We start from the raw sequence: 15,661 nt of genomic DNA on the forward strand, positions 1-15,661 counted from the left end.
GACATTTTTTGTAGACAGTCGTTAGCTAAAATACAAATATTTTGTTGATGCTAAATGAATCTTGTTCTGGAAAATCTGCTTGCTTTACGAATCTGTGATGGATTTTTTTTTTTTTTTCGATGGACAAATTTTAAAACGGGATCATGAGATCCATTATTATAAGCAGGGAGATCTGATACCTGCTATTGAATATAATTGTCTACAAAGGAAAATGATTTGGCTTATTGCATTATAAAGTTCTGACCTGATATTGATAGAGATGCAGTGGTGAGACTTACACAGTTGTGAAGAAATTTTAAAGAACTGAAAAAAAGAAAACTGGACCAAAACTCCCCAATATAAGAGAGATATAAAATCCCCTAATTAAAAAGTAAGAAAAATATTTTGAAAATATATTGTCTGGGAACAACAACAGCTGTTGTCTGACGAACACAGACGTAGAAAGTCGTAACATGTTTGGTTCATCTGGAGAAACGTAAAGTAATTGAATGCCTAACAAGCAAAAACATCTGTAGACTGTAAAAAAAAAACAACAACCCAGAAACAATAAAGATATATGTTAATTCTTTATTTCATCCATTCAGATTAGAAATAATAAAAGATAATATTTCACAACGGTTTCTTAGAATGCCCACAATTTTCTTCTCTCATCACAGATTGGGTTCCGATTCAGCATCGCCTGGTTTTTCTTCCCCAGTCAATTACGGCAGCAAAGACAAGTTAAAAATACCTCTGTACAAATACGTCTGGATAGTTCATCTGATTCCACGTACAAAAATAAGTTCTAAGTGCTTCACACACTTTAATACTGTCTCTGCTTCGGCATGTTCACAGCTCTGACGCCGACTCGTGTCATCTGATCCGAGATCTCCGCAAAACCTTCAGTCGAGTAGAAGAAGTAAAAGTTAAAACTGCTACTATCAGCAGCTGCTTTTACCCAAAAGAAAAAAACAACAACAACAACAAAAAAAAACAAGATACCCTGGAGCATTGTTTAGATCCGACACCACATCATCCATCTTTCTATTTTATTTTATTTTTTAACTTCTAACCTATCATGAAAACGCTGTGGATGTGAATGACAGCCAACTCCTGGATTTTAAGGATCCTAATGCAACAGACTAACGGAAGGAAAAGAAAACGCTCAGTGTGAAAATACGAACGCTGAAAAAAAAAAAAAATCAGAAATGACACAACATATTTAATCCGAATAAGGCGCCTGAGCGTTTTTACACTTGGCGGAAACAAACCTGCTGAACAGAAGACAACACAAATGAAAGGTCTGCTTTCAAAAAGCTCCAACAAACTTGTACAAAACAGGGCAGATTTACTTTGTGTAGATTTTTTTTTATAAATACAATTATTAATCTCTGTCTGATACTCTTTTTATGTTACTTCAGCTCTTAGACCAAAGCTCCTCCCTCTGCACAAGAGGTTGCCATGGATATGCCGGGCCTGTTACCATGGCAGCACCTACAGTGACAGATATCATTTACATCCTGTGGGTGCTTGGTTGTGTTGGACGGAGTCAAAAAAAAAAGGTATGCAACAAAATAAACATTGTATTAAAAAAAATATTAGAAAGATTCTAATTTTAGTTAAATCAGAATTTCTGGAAACGTTTCTGCACTGGAAAGCACCTCCAATGAGATACAGTCATGATGATCATCATCGGCACAGCAGGTGGAGCTTCCTAACTCTAATGTCTTGGCTTGAGAACTTTTTCTAAAAGCTGAACAGAAAAAAAAGAGGACTTCAATTTAAAATCAGGACTTCGCTGTGAGTTGTACGGAAATGAAAAATAAGAGTAAGCACCGCTAACTACAGATGTTAAAAAGAAGAGTTTAGAACCCTATTTAATTTATTTTATTTGGCTTAAAAGTATAGAATTGAATCAGATTTAAAGGTCGGAAGAAAAAGCTAAAGTCAACAACCCAAAAGCCATTGCAATCATCAGTAGAAGACACTCAGAAAGTACCTTCTTTAGAGATAAGCCACGCTGTACACACCTAACCAGAAAACGCGAATCAGCCAATCAGAGGCAGTTTTCAGCATCACAAACCAAACCGTGGATGAGCAGATAATTCGGATTAAACGAGGAGCAGAGAAACAGGTGACAGACGAAGAGTTTGCTTCGAGGCGACTGACGAGTCTGATCAGGTTTTCAGCAGCAGCTAGCGATCTGGGATGAGACTGAACCGGTTTTCAACTAAAAGAAGTTTAAATCTCCCTGTTTGATAACAGCAGAATGCCGCATTCACACCAGTTCGCTTTTTTTTTTTTTTTTTTTTTTTTTTTAGGAAAGACGCAATCAGATTGGACTTCTTGTCAGGTCACAGTGTTTTGGGGTTTTCCAAACCGAATCGACCTTTGCGGGTGAGCGAAGCAGTGTGGCGCAAACGCAGCTCCACGGTTTAACTCAGCACCCGGACACAGCAGCTTTAGAAAACGCCGTATCCGTCAGTGTGGCGAGCCGCCACGGCGAACGCGGGGTAGCCCTCGTACGTGGCGTAGGCGGTTAGGTCCTGACCCAGAGAAACGGCCTGCTTCAGCTGGGAGGCCACGCCCGATGACCCCGGGCTCGCCAGAGCGTAGCCTGCAGGGAGACACGAAAGAAAAGACACCTTATTATTATCAGGCCCTGCCGGTTCACATGTGGTCCTTTTTTGTAACCACCTGTGTGATCTGGTTCTGGTTACACGCCGAGAGTCAAGTGGGTTCTGTCGCTGCTTTAGCAAGAAGTGAGAAATTAGTCGGACTTGGGTACGGACCTTCACATACCTGGGAAGGCTACCGAGGCCACGGCAGCTGCAGTAGCACAGCCGGCGTCAGCAGCGCCCTCTGTCTGCAGGCCGAGCGTCTGCAGGGTGTGTTCAGCCGCGTGGACCTTCGCTTCTTCCACAGACGCGCACAGTTTTGCTGGGGTGAAGGGATGCCTGCAGAGAGGAGCACAAACACAGATGAACCGAAAGTGGACAAAACTAACCTGTTATTTCAGTTTAAATTATAAGTAGAATTCTGCTCAGTTAGCGTTATTTTCTGTCCACTTTTTAGCGTTCTGCTTAGCACTTTTAAAAAAAGAAGTTTTTAGAACGATTTTCAATTAAATTCAGTTACAGACAAATTTTATCTCATTTTCTAGTTTGATGGTAAATGATAAATGGTACATCTTACAACATTTCATTTGGCTCGAAATGAAATATGTCGAACCAAATTTGGGGATGAACTCCTACCATTGCTGCCACCATCGTCCCTCAAGCCTCCTCCATGAACACTAGAGACGCAAACTCCTATAACCCAATCAGCAGTTACTCAAGGATTAAACTCTGGTACACCATTTCTGGTACGAAACCCAGTCTCTATTTGACACTTGAGGAGTCTCGTCTTTCAGCTTCTGGCCATTGTTTTCCACGGGCAGCAGTGACTCTCGGGCAAGAAGACGAAGCATTTAATGCCAGGAACATTTACCTATTCAGATGATGGGGGTCTTCACCAGACATTTTCAGTTTAACCTGTCCACTTCCTGCCATTAGATCCATTTCATCTCAATCAACACCATTGCATTGCTTTTACTCTTGTGGCAAAAAAAAGTAAAAAAAAGAAAATTTCATGCCTTACAAAGAAGTAGAAAAACTGTATCTTTAGCATATACTTCGTCCACCGGCTAAAAGGTTTCCCCAGTTGATGCTTTGCTACCCTGTAGATTTATTAAATGGAGCAGAAGTCTGGGTTGCTGCTCTAGTGGAGCTGCCTATACTCACACGTTGGGGTACTGTGTGGCCAGAGCTGGGATGGTGATCTTGTAGAGAAACAGCTGCCGCTGGTCCGGACTGATGGCCGAGTGGAGCTGATAGACGGGCTGACCCCAGTTGTTCTTCTGACACAGCTCTTCCAGGACCTGGTGGGAGCACAGACAGGTGGATTTAGTTCACCTTGGGAGAAGAGCTTCCAAGTTCCACATAGTCACAGTTTTTCACATCGCAGTCTGGAGGATAAGTGATGCTCTTTTGAGGATGAAGAACCAAAGGCTTTCAGTTGAGGCGTCATGTAGACATTAGAAGCGTTTCTCTCCGTTCTCATATTCCTGAAAAATGTCAGGAAAAAGTCAGAATATGTTGAATGCGTCCCATTACCTGAGTCGGTGGTTTGATGCCGGTGCCCTTGAGGCTCATGGCAGCCGGGTTCATCGGTGTCAGCTCCATCCCCGGCAGCAGGTCATACAGCTTTTCCTCGGCCTGCTTGTCCCCCTTCAGGCCGTAGGAGGCGCTATTTCCACCTCCTCGTCCCATGGCTGCGTAGGCCAAGTAGCCCCGCCCACCCAGCCCTCGTACCCCCGCCGCCCCTACAGGTACAGTCATGTAAATTTCTACAGGAGATCGGAGAGGCAGTAAATCAATCAAATCACCGGAAATCAGCAGGGAAGAAGAATCACACAATTAATAAATCACAACAAATACTGATGAAGATAACAGCTAAGTGATTTCTTATTTTTCTGGTGAATTTTTGACCAAACTTCAGCTGATTCAGAGGATCTCACATGATTCCTACCATAAAATACTCTGATTTTTAAACCACGTTCATTACATCCACATGATTCAGGAAGATCCACCCCTCCGCGTCACACCTGCCACAGGTGCAACTCAAAGCAAATACAGAGAAGTCGCCGTTAAATCCAATTTATCTGCAACAGCAGCTGAGTTGCGATTGGACGGTCTGTGTCGAGGGGAGGAGCTTCAGCATTAGATGAGTGAGTTCCTGCTGTCAAATCAAGATCTGACAGCAGCAGCTCTGCCTCCATCGTGTTCTCCAATTCATGTGAACAGAGAGAGCGTCCTCACCTCTGACCGACGGCGTCCTGATCAGACCTCTACCTCCCACGTGAGCTTTGGCTGCTGGGAAACGGAACTGACCCGGAATGGCGGCGTAGGCCTGGGGGGCATAAAACACGGGAGCACCAAGGTACGCCGTAGTGGGATCGTACACCTGCGAGACACGGAGGTGGAAGAGGAAGTTTGCCTTTTATATTAAGATGTCTACTGTTGGAGCTAACTTGTATTACTTTGGATTTTGTTATACTCGGGTTACTTTACATTTTTTGGGTTCTTTGCAACAATTTATAACTCTAGCAGCAACCAGAAACAAAATGTATGTTGCTTTTTGTTTGAGTGCTTGTGCTGCCCCTGATAAGTCGGCGCCCTCTACTGGTCTGGAAAACTCAGGTAAACGAAAGGAAAGCTAAAAATGTTCAAAATGTTTTAGTTCCTGCTCCTGTTCCTGGGTTTGGTGTTAACATCACTGGTCCAAACTGGCCACTGGATGAAGTCGTTTGACGTCCTATGATTTATTTATTTATTTTTTTGTCAATCTTGACAACACTGCCGAACAGTAACACAGAGAGTCTCTGGGAACTCAGAGTTCAGCTCATTATCAGCTCCTTATCTCCTGTTTATCTGTGAATCTGGTTCAGGTTCAACTCAGTCTACTTTATGGCTTTCATGTTAACAATGTTCCCACTCGACTTTCTAACGAAGGGATTTTCAAAAGCCAGATAACAAATAAAAAAAAAAAGCCATGCTTAGTAAGATTTTCCACTTTAATTTTCTCTTTTTTAAAGGACTGACTAGTTGTGTTTATTATTTCACTACTTATTGAAATTTTTCTGTAGATAACAATTTGTTTCTCTAAATCTCTTGTTGTGTACACCTTTGATTTGCACTATGATTTCTGTATAAGTCTAGAGTTATTCCATGACGCATTAACCGTCCGGACAGAGATTTTCTGTAACTGTGTCATATAGATGCATTAAAATCTGATAAAGCTACGACAACGACAGTTTGATAAATGTCAGCAGTTACGTGCTGCAAGGTAAATCCCTGTTGTAATTTGGGATATTGATGCTCACACTCCAAGCTGGTACTCATTTCGTCATCAATATATTTACCGTAGAGTCAGTTCAAGGCTCCTCTGTGCTCAAATTCCTTCCTGAATATGCCTCATTTATAAGAATGCCTGTTACAAATCCTTTTTAGTATTCAGGTAAGAGCTTAGAGTTCCCAGTCCCACCTGTCCGAGAGTGTAGGCCGTGTAGTCGGTCTGAAGAACTGAGCCTCCTCTTCCTCCAGTTCCTCTGGTGTACCGGACATAGCTGTCCTTGTCCACCGGCTTGGCCAGAGTCACCTCGATAGGAGAGCCGTCCACCACCTGCAGGCGGAGAGAGGAGTTTACCTCTCAATGATCATTCTGTGTGCAATCTCGGTTGTATTTTTGGGATGCTATACTTTTTCGATTATTGCTGGTGAAATTATTTTCCCACGTCAGCTCATTGCCATCAAGATTCCTAGTGTTTTATGCAGCTGTTTTGATGGTAGCTATGGAAACGGCGTGCTGTATGCTCTATGAGGCAACAGTATGGGTGCTTGTTTCTTCATGCCCCGATCATCGGTGTTTTCTTTTACCAAACGGTGAGAAATTTGTCTGCCACCAAAAATGAAATTTTAAAACAAAAAAACTGTTTAGAATTAATAGCTTGAATTTTTTTACCATTTCTTCTTCTTCTCCTATTATTTTGCTTGTGCACTCTCTGTGGGGTTTTGTGTGTTTGCTTCCTAGGATTCATTTTGCAGAACATATTCCTTTTCCCTAAGAAGTTTTGGAATATACATGCAAACAGCAGAGAAATGAGGGCAGGGCAGAGCTGACCTTCCCGTTGAGCGCGTTCATGGCGTTGACGGCGTCCTCTCGCTGACTAAAATGTACGAAGGCGTAGTCTCTGATCTTCTTCACTCGTTCCACTGCACCTGCAACGCAACAACGCCTTTTAATAGCTTCTCATTTTAACACCTTTCACTTTCCTGGAGCTCCACCCATTCAACATACAGTATTTATTATGCAAAGAAACCCACATATCGCAATATATATATATATATATATATATATATATAGTATATATCTTCAATAATCATGAGTTTATGGTAATAATGACTAATAGCCTTAATTAATTGCTTATTTTCTAAATACAAAACATGTTAATGCTTTTATAAAATTTTAAGGTTTTGATTTTAAATATATTTTTTGGTTGATCTTTACATCTTTTTACTAGACTTTGAAAGTTTATTTTTTCTCTCTTCTATTAAAACTATTGTTCCTGAATGAGCCAAATCAAATTTGAATATATTTTTGCCAGGCAAAATATGTTTTGTTTGGAGTTTTTCCAACTTTTTGTCAGCTTTTGGACTGAATAAATAAAAAAAAATTTAAAATAGCTTTTAGCAATTTTGTTTTTTGTCAGTAAAGTTTTGCAGACTATCCTGACTGTGTGTTAGAAGCTTGAAACAAACAGAGAAGACTTTAAGAGGATCTTGTCAGCTGCATTTAAGGACAATCTGAAAGCAGAGAGTCCGGTCATACCTGGTTTCAGGCTGTTAAACTCCCTCTCGATGGTTTCTTCAGTGGTCTGCAACATCAGGTTCCTCACATACAGAATCTTTACGGTTGCCATGGTATCCTCATCAACCTCCACCTCAGGCTCCGCCCAGTCCACCGCGATGGGATGACCCCACAACTGGATCCGACCTGAAGGTTTGATAACGTGTGCAGTTTAGGTTACGTTTAGAGCTGGGTGTGGACCAAGATCGTCAAAATGGATGTCTTTGTGATTTTACAGAAAAACACTGGAAACAGTGACGGTTCTGCTGCTAAAACCCCATCTTCAGTATCTGCTCTCTAATCATGAGAACCCATCAGCAGTAAAATTGGCTTTGATTGGCTGACACTTGGACAGCTGAAGACTTTGACTGTTTTTATGATGTTCTCTTGATGATATTAAGGTTTGTTACCAGCTGTGCAAGGTGCATGTGTTCACTTCCCCAGTGTGAGATCAGCCCGCATATTTTCAGCATCTTGAGATTGAACACACACCGATCGATTTGAAACATCTCTAGAAATTGTGAGACAAAACTGGCCCAAGAAACTACATGGATCTCCAGAGTTTGCGGTCTTTACCTGGCAGGAGTTTGCGTCTGGCCATGGCAGCTGCCCGGTGGCTCTCGTACTCAACAAAGGCGAAGCCTCGGTTCTTGGATTTGTCTGCAGCGCTGGGGTACACGATGACGTCCACAACGCCGTCCGTGACCTTTCGCATCTCCACTAGGATCTCGTCATGCTTCTTGGTTTTAGGAATGCCCCCGACAAACAGACGGCAGTTGTCCACGCTGGCACAGACACCGAGCAGGCGACCGTTCCTGGGAGACGGAGAGAAAAACATTGCAGGAATGTAAATTTAAACCAGTATTCTGATCGACGCAGATGACACTTCTCTGTACTTGGAAAAACAAAGCAGCAGTCTATACAAGAAGGTGGTTATGGTCTTGGACTGTTCATGAAACAGTTTTTTTTTGTCTCGGTGTTGGTGAAACTGTTTCATGATCAAATGAGGAACTAATGGCGATGTGAATTGGCCTGGTCACATAAAATGTGAAGTGTTTGGTCAATTGATAGTATAGTTACTCTGGCTGGTGACATGTAAATTGATAATATTCAGGGTTAGATGGATGGTTGGCTCAGATTTTTTAGAGGTATGTGCTAGCAATAAGGTAGTTTTAAATGAAGATGGGTGTTTAAAACGGATAATTGTAAAGCCTGTCGTTGCAGGTGAAGGACCTCTCTGACCTGATCTCGTAGTTGTTAAGCTGCTTCATGGCTGTTCTGGCTTCCTGTTTGTTGGTGAAGGTGACAAAGGCATAACCTCTATTGTTCCCATTGAAGTCCATCATCATCCTCACCTCGTAGATCTTACCAAACTGATGACGGGGGCAGAGAATGCCGGAACATTAAAAAGAGCAAAAAAGTGACATCAAGGGACATATCCCTCAAATTATTCCATAATGCCTCACCTTCTCACACAACGGAACCAGTTCATCCTCAAACAGATCTCTCGGGAGTTTCCCCACAAAGATCTCACTACCTCTCTCAGGCGGTGGTCCGTCCCAGTCAGGCGGCGGGCCACCGTACCGCCGCTGACCGTTCTCCTGAAGAACAAAACCTCAAAATGAGGAGCAGCAGCATAGGGAGAACTCCCCTCGGCACTCAGGTTCTGCCCTTACCTGTCTCAGCTGGTATCCGGTCCGTTGGGTGAGCGCCCGAAGAGTGGCCTCTTTCTGAGTCCCCGCCAGCCCGTCCCCACTTCCCTTCTGATTGGATTCCATTGGGTGTGATTAACAGCAGGTTGTGAATCAGGAAAATTAGGGGTGCTCACTGCAGAAACAGACATAAAGCAGGTTTCAGTTCTGATGTTCTGGTGGTCAGTGAGAGTTTGGGTGGGCTTTTGTAAGTCACAGAACCACGTTCAGGCTGTCTGTGATGATGGCTGTGAAGAGTAATCTGTATTAGTTTCATTACAACTCTTTAAACCACATTAAAAACTTTTCTTACGTTTATTTGCTGGGTCCTGTCTTACCCTCACAAACTATTGAATGACTTACATATTTTCTTTGTGCCGACGTGTTCAGATTTCAGAAATCTGTTATAAACCCATTTAGATTCAAGACATTAAAGCCTTACTTTCTTTTCCAGACAGTCTGTTCCCCATAAAGGTGAACTGAACAGAAATATCTTTCCAAACATCCTAATTGCTCTAGAGCCTGCAGATTTCTGCAGCTTGAGAAGGAATGTATTCCTGACCAAAAAAGTAGCATCTGCAGCCAAAGCTAAACGAGTTTATACAGAAAAGCTTGCAATATCGTCGCGACTAACTTTCCAGGAATCCTTGATCATCTGAACCTGCTCCTCGCTGAGATGCGCTTTAACACTTTCTTACCAAATAGTTTGTTTCGTATGAAAAAATAAAACTGATTAATCTAAAGAGTTTTCCCACATTCAATGTGAAATAAATACAGAGAAATTTAGCAGAAAATAAACCGTTCTAATTATAGAAAAAAATATGTATATTTTTCAAAAGCTGCACTAAACTGTTAGGTACAGCTGACGTTCTGTACCTAATGACTCATTTTCGACATTCGGATCTCTTCAGTTCATACCTGCTATCAACTTTTGCAAATTTGACTATCCTTTAAAAAGTGTCTAGTGTCTTGGTACAATTTTCTTGACTTTTTTTTTTTTTTTTCAAACAACCATGATTTTATTAAAAGTGGACATTTCTGTAAAACTAATGAATAGAGGAAACTGGCACAGGACAAGGAGGCTGCCAAGAGGTCAACAGCAGCTTTAGAGGAGACTAGATACTTCACAGGAACACAATGGCCGCTGTATAAAACGGTGGCGGCAGCATCATGCTGTGGGATTAGTTTTCTTCCAATGAACATGAGGTTGTTAAGTTGAATGAACTCCAAAACCAAAGAAAGTTTTGACAAAACGTCCAGGTGTCTGCTAGAAAGCTGAAAGCTTAATATTTTTTTTTGTCCCAGGTTAAAATTCAAATTAGGAACAGAACGACTTGATATGAGAGAAACATTTATGTTTTGAAATGGCTGAGCCAAAGTCCAGCCCTAAATGTGACTTTTTAAAAAATAGTGAATAACTTGTGCCCACAATGTGACATATTGATTCCTATCAAAAACAACTGAACGCTGAAATTGAATAAATCATTAGATCCACTGTTTGTTCCCTCTCTTTTTTTTCTTTGCCTCAGTCATATTTGGTGGAACCGCCTGCAGCCCTCTGTTGAATCAACTGCTGAGACATCATGTACTCACAGATCTGCACCTCCTCGCCTTGTTTTTCCTAATCTGAGCGGCAGATATGAGCGGCGGGGAGGTCAAGGTCTGCCGGCTGATCATTAACAGAGACCGTGGACAGCCTGACAGTCCGTCTCACCGTCCCGCAGGGCGGAAACCTGCCACAGCCGAAATCAGATCGAGCTTTCGCTGAATTTATTCAGCAAATGGCATCCCAAACATGACGGAACGCCTCCCCACACCCCGCGCCGTAAAAACCCTCGGCTCGTATAACAAGAACCAAAACACTCCAGGTCACATTATGAAGACCTGGGATGTTGTGTTGTAATAAATGTAATAAAAGCATAAGTGCTTTATTACATTTATGTAATAAAAGCATAATGTTTGTGTGAGTTTTTTTGTCATTAGGCCCGAGCAGCAAAGCGCTGCGAAGGCCTATTGTTTTTTGTTTTGTTTTATTACATCTTGAGGAACTTTTAAATCAGTCAACAGGGGATGTCACTATCTTGTGTAAAAATGGTCAAATGTGTTCCAGACTTTGAAGAAATTCTTGTATTCTTATCAGAAAGCCAATTGGAATGATTTCATGAAATGAAATAGAGATGGAATAGAATAGAGAAGAGAGATCAAATGACTACGTTTATATTCTGAATGTGTTCAGTAAGCTCCAAGAATCAGCTTTACGCCTTTGCTCCCGAATACCAAATGAATCTGTTCACACTTTCCGGCAGTTTAGCTCACGGAGAACTTCTGCAGGTATTCTTCAAAATTCATGCCGGCCATAGTTGAATATTTTTCCTCAAACATTCAAACATCAGCTGCCCTTGCTGGTAGGGCTCCAAACAGTTTGGCTAAACTCAGGAACCAGATTGTCTTCAAACTTCTGACTCCATTTCCAAGAAGGATGAACAAAAAGCAATCCATCCGAGTCAGATAAATCAATCGGAATGCTCTCCGGATGTCAGAAAACCAGGTTGTAATCATAGACCGACACCGTCCCAACATGGCCGCCATTAGTGATGAACTCTCAGAAGACATAGTGGCTTTTTAGCTCAAACTAATCTGTTCAACATTTATCAATAAGCATCTTCTGGACAAACTGACTAAAAGGCAAAACTAATAAAAATAATTAGCTCACACTTCACGTCTTCATTCAGTTTTACGTAATCAGATGTTGGAGTTCAGATCATGACTGATCTTTGATCAATCACTCTATCAGTAAATCAGCTTCAACTTTTGCCCTTCCGACAGCAGCCGTGATGATCCTCCTGCATTGGCTCGTCAGACAATTAAAGCTGAAGAAACTAACACTATTCTAGATTTCTGGTTTCAGCAGAAAGGGGGTTGCTGCTCCTTTATTTCCATATTGAAAACAGTTTCGGCTCTGCGTCTGAGTTCATTATCCTGATCTGTGAAATGAAAGCCTCTGTCGTCCTGCGGATACATCATGATGGTTATGAATATATTTTGTTCAGGATCCATCTGCTCCATTAAGAAACATATCTATCACATGACCCATAATATATACTCCAATACTCAGGCAAAAGAACACCCTGTTCAAGTTGCAACGAGCCATAGTGACTGTTGAAGATCACAATACCGAAAGATCTAAAGAGATTTTTTTTTTTAAAGTCTAGAATGTTTTCATTCTTCAATCCAATTTAATTTTAAATTAGCACAGGAAGCTCAATTTTACTCGCACTAAAATGTATAAATTAAATAAAATTCTGACAGAAAATAATCACATTTTATTTAAAGAGTGAAATGCTAATCTCATCCCCTGTAATTATCTGCTGCGTTTGACTTTTGATTATTTGTAATATGAACACTTTCTATAAGAATATTTTAATAAATCAAGCTAACAGGAAAACTGAGACGTGCTGATTAAATCCCTCCTGGTTTTCTAAGGGGGGGAAAAAAGTCAAAAATACTCAAGTGCCTTCGTATAAAACTTTATGAAGAGAAATCAATTGTGGAGCAGTTCACTCTGCGGCCAGCAGATGGCAGTAATTATCCGGAACATTTGGCTTAATCAGTGTGAAATTAATTTGAACACATTTGGGGCTGAAATAGATTTAGATTTTAGTATTACACTAATAAGGACAGCAACTGAACCGCTTGAACATGATTTCCTTTAGGTAAAAAAAATATACATACACACTAAGAAAAAAAAGTAATTTACTAATATTTGAAAAGTGTTATAATAGACATAATTTTAAAAATAATAACAATACTTGTACAAATATTTGTGTTTTTTACATTTAAAAAATAAGATTTTTTTTCAAAACAACCTGACAAAATGTCACACAGCTTAAATTTATAGTTTAATTGAAATATTTTTTCTTCCTATGAAATATCCTGAGATGTCTCCTGCTGTGAGTCAGAGCCTCATAAATGAACTGGCTGATTAACTGCACATGCTCAGTGAGGATGCGTCTCTGTGTGGGAAAAGGATTTAAATAATGTACCTCCACATAACATTCCAACAAGAAAAACGATTGAATCAAAGGTTCAATTAATCCAAAGTTAAAATTGCATCAGATTTATCGTCTGAATTATCTCATTTATAATGTAGGACAATAGTTTAGGAGCTGCAGCAGATCCTGCTGCTGCTTGATGATCCGACTGAGTTTAATCAGGACTTTCAGGATCCAATGCAAAACTTTTCACAAAATATTTTAGGTAAATTAAAGGAGATTTAACGTTAAGTGTTAACACGACTTCCCTCCTCTGGAATCTCACAGAGAGTGTATGGAAGTAAAACTTTATGCAAATTACAGGAGGGGGGGGGAAATGAGCATGGTAACGAGATTCATCTTTTGTTGGCTTTGTCTGGAATTACCTCTGATTGAACCACTAACCAGAGCTCCCAGTTTTACACCCCAGTAAGGACATTTAACTGGTCTGTAAACGTCAACAGAAACACTTTCGCTGGCAGAAGGAGCGTCAGCAGCTGCTGGACGGCGCTCGCTCGCCACAAACTCGGCCTGTTTGCTCAGTTTGCAGCCTCGACACACAGAAGAGAAAAAGAGAGGGCGAGCGGCACTTACTTCACATCTGTCCTCTCTCTCTCTCTCCCAAGTTTGATGCTTTCGGACCAATTTTTTGGAGTAAAAAAATCTTAAAAACTCACCTGAGCAATTTCAGAGATCACCTCCCTCCGATCAGAGCTGTGTCATTCTGAGTGTGAGTGTGTGGTCAGAGCCCCCTGCGTGAGATGGCGTGCGTGCGTGTGTGTGTATGTGTGTGATCACATCATATCAAACTCCAAAGGTTCACTGTCCTGGTGTTAGCTTTACAAGCTGCAAGTTGTTAATGTTTAACCTGCTGCTATCTGTGGACACACTAAGGCAGTCCTGTGTGTGTGTGTGTGTGTGTGTGTGTGTGTGTGTGTGTGCGTGTGTGTGTGTGTGTGTGTGTGTGTGTGTGTGTGTGTGTGTGTGTGTGTGTGTGTGTGTGTGTGTGTGTGTGTGTGTGTGTGTGCGTGTGTGGGCGTGTGTGTGAGCGTCAATAGGCCTTTGACCGACAGGATCTGGATCAGAGGCCTCTCCAGCTGCTTACAGATGTTGTGAGGATTGTTCCTAGGGGTCTGAAAATCTTTCTGATCAAAAGTATTGATAAGACTATTGATATTGCTTTCATAATGGAGTCGACCTTTGGTATTATATCATATCAGAATAACACAATGTGGGACAAATATGTTACATTTAAGCATGTTTTGGCTCTGACACTTGCTTTTCGTATCTTAATAATTCGTTTTGATCATTTACTCGGCTCATATTGTTATTTGTGATCAGATAAAGGTGCAAAATGAAGAAATGAGCAGCAGAAAAAGAAAAGAATAGAATTAAACAATTGAAGAGTCAGTCAGTGTTGTTGTGGACATAATGTTTTTTTTCCCACATTTGAACAGATGTTAGACTATAATCACCACTGCTCCTAACAAACTCAATAAATGTTTTCATCCTGGCTAGTATTTTCACAGTTATCAGATAACTGCAAAGTATTTTTATGTTAAGATCTTGTTCTTACTGTACAGTATATTAGTCTTTGTTTTTTTTTTTGTCATATTTTTAATCCTATATCTTTGTGTGAACCGACATGCCTGCTGTTATACTGAAATTCCCCACTATGAGACAATAACAATATTTCTAGTCTATTCTATTCTACTCGAAACTTCTCCTCGTGCTCAGACTTGGTCTCTGCTCGCTTTTGGAAACGGCTTTTGGCACAGTCGCCTGGCAACCTCTCAGCCAATAGAAAGAAAGTGTTGTACTGGGTGCGTTTGTTTCCTTCCAGCGGGAGGGAGTTGATTGGGTGAACAAACTCCTGCTTAAGATCAGTAGCTGTTAGCTATCAGTAGCTCACAGCTGGCAGATGTTTAGTGTAACATGGAGCAGAAAGCTGACGTTACTGTTTCTCCCTACATCCAGTGGGTGGCGCAAGCTGCTACAATCGATAGTAGCCACACGGGCACACCGGCTAGAAGGATTATAGAAAAATGTCTCCATAGAAAACCTGTTAATCTGAGACAAACGCACTTTCTTAACACTTTACTACAAAACAGCCCATAGATGGCTTCCAAACACAAAGCAGAAAAACCTAGTTAGCACTTCTTAGGCAATTTTTTTTTCAGTAGGCTATTTGACGTATTTAAACCTACAGATTTTCACTCTTTCACTCTTTAAAAAAGGTATCACATTTCTTATTTAAGATATTTATATAAAAAAAATATATGTATACGCTGTCTTTTCCAAAGGTCTGTTAACATGAGCAACTTTTAACAAGTTTTATTTACCTGGACTGAAGAGAAATGAGTCTTTGGATTGCTATAAAGCTTGCAGACCCCTATCAAAAATGATAAATAAATCATTTTTCTCTGCAGCGTCGTCCGAATGTGTGAAGAACACACAGATTTATGCGTTTTTAACGAGTTTTGGCGCAGTTAAAGCGGCAGGTTTAAATCCCGG

At 40.9% G+C, this 15,661-nt stretch overlaps 1 protein-coding gene across 3 annotated transcripts; it reads right to left on the bottom strand.

The window, feature by feature from the left end:
- Positions 1–549: 549 nt before the first annotated feature.
- a1cf (APOBEC1 complementation factor) lies at positions 550–13,929 on the bottom strand. 3 transcript variants are annotated; one of them, XM_023340847.1, is made up of 13 exons: positions 13,825–13,929; positions 9,102–9,252; positions 8,892–9,026; positions 8,668–8,798; positions 8,002–8,240; positions 7,408–7,572; positions 6,700–6,797; positions 6,064–6,201; positions 4,839–4,983; positions 4,134–4,342; positions 3,762–3,898; positions 2,782–2,936; positions 550–2,596 (listed from the first exon to the last, which is right to left on the bottom strand). In XM_023340847.1, the coding sequence occupies exons 2-13, from the start codon at positions 9,201–9,203 to the stop codon at positions 2,442–2,444; spliced, it is 1,809 nt and encodes a 602-aa protein (XP_023196615.1). In that variant the 5' UTR covers positions 9,204–9,252; positions 13,825–13,929; the 3' UTR covers positions 550–2,441. The 3 variants fall into 3 exon arrangements, with proteins under 3 accessions (XP_023196615.1, XP_005806783.1, XP_023196616.1); XM_005806726.2 differs by having other exon boundaries at positions 4,134–4,366; XM_023340848.1 differs by having other exon boundaries at positions 2,502–2,596; positions 2,772–2,936; positions 4,134–4,366.
- Positions 13,930–15,661: the final 1,732 nt, after the last annotated feature.

The sequence above is a fragment of the Xiphophorus maculatus genome, chromosome 10 (assembly GCF_002775205.1).
Source record: "Xiphophorus maculatus strain JP 163 A chromosome 10, X_maculatus-5.0-male, whole genome shotgun sequence".
In the NCBI taxonomy this organism is placed as follows: domain Eukaryota; kingdom Metazoa; phylum Chordata; class Actinopteri; order Cyprinodontiformes; family Poeciliidae; genus Xiphophorus; species Xiphophorus maculatus.

Bases quoted from the DNA above. Each gene is read 5' to 3' on its own strand.
- a1cf (XM_005806726.2), bottom strand. From the start codon at position 9,203: ATGGAATCCAATCAGAAGGGAAGTGGGGACGGGCTGGCGGGGACTCAG. The intron at 2,937-3,761 runs GTGAGTATAGGC...TCCTCTCTGCAG, and splicing joins GCCACACAGTACCCCAACGT to GCATCCCTTCACCCCAGCAA. The intron at 2,597-2,781 runs GTATGTGAAGGT...GTCTCCCTGCAG, and splicing joins GGCCTCGGTAGCCTTCCCAG to GCTACGCTCTGGCGAGCCCG.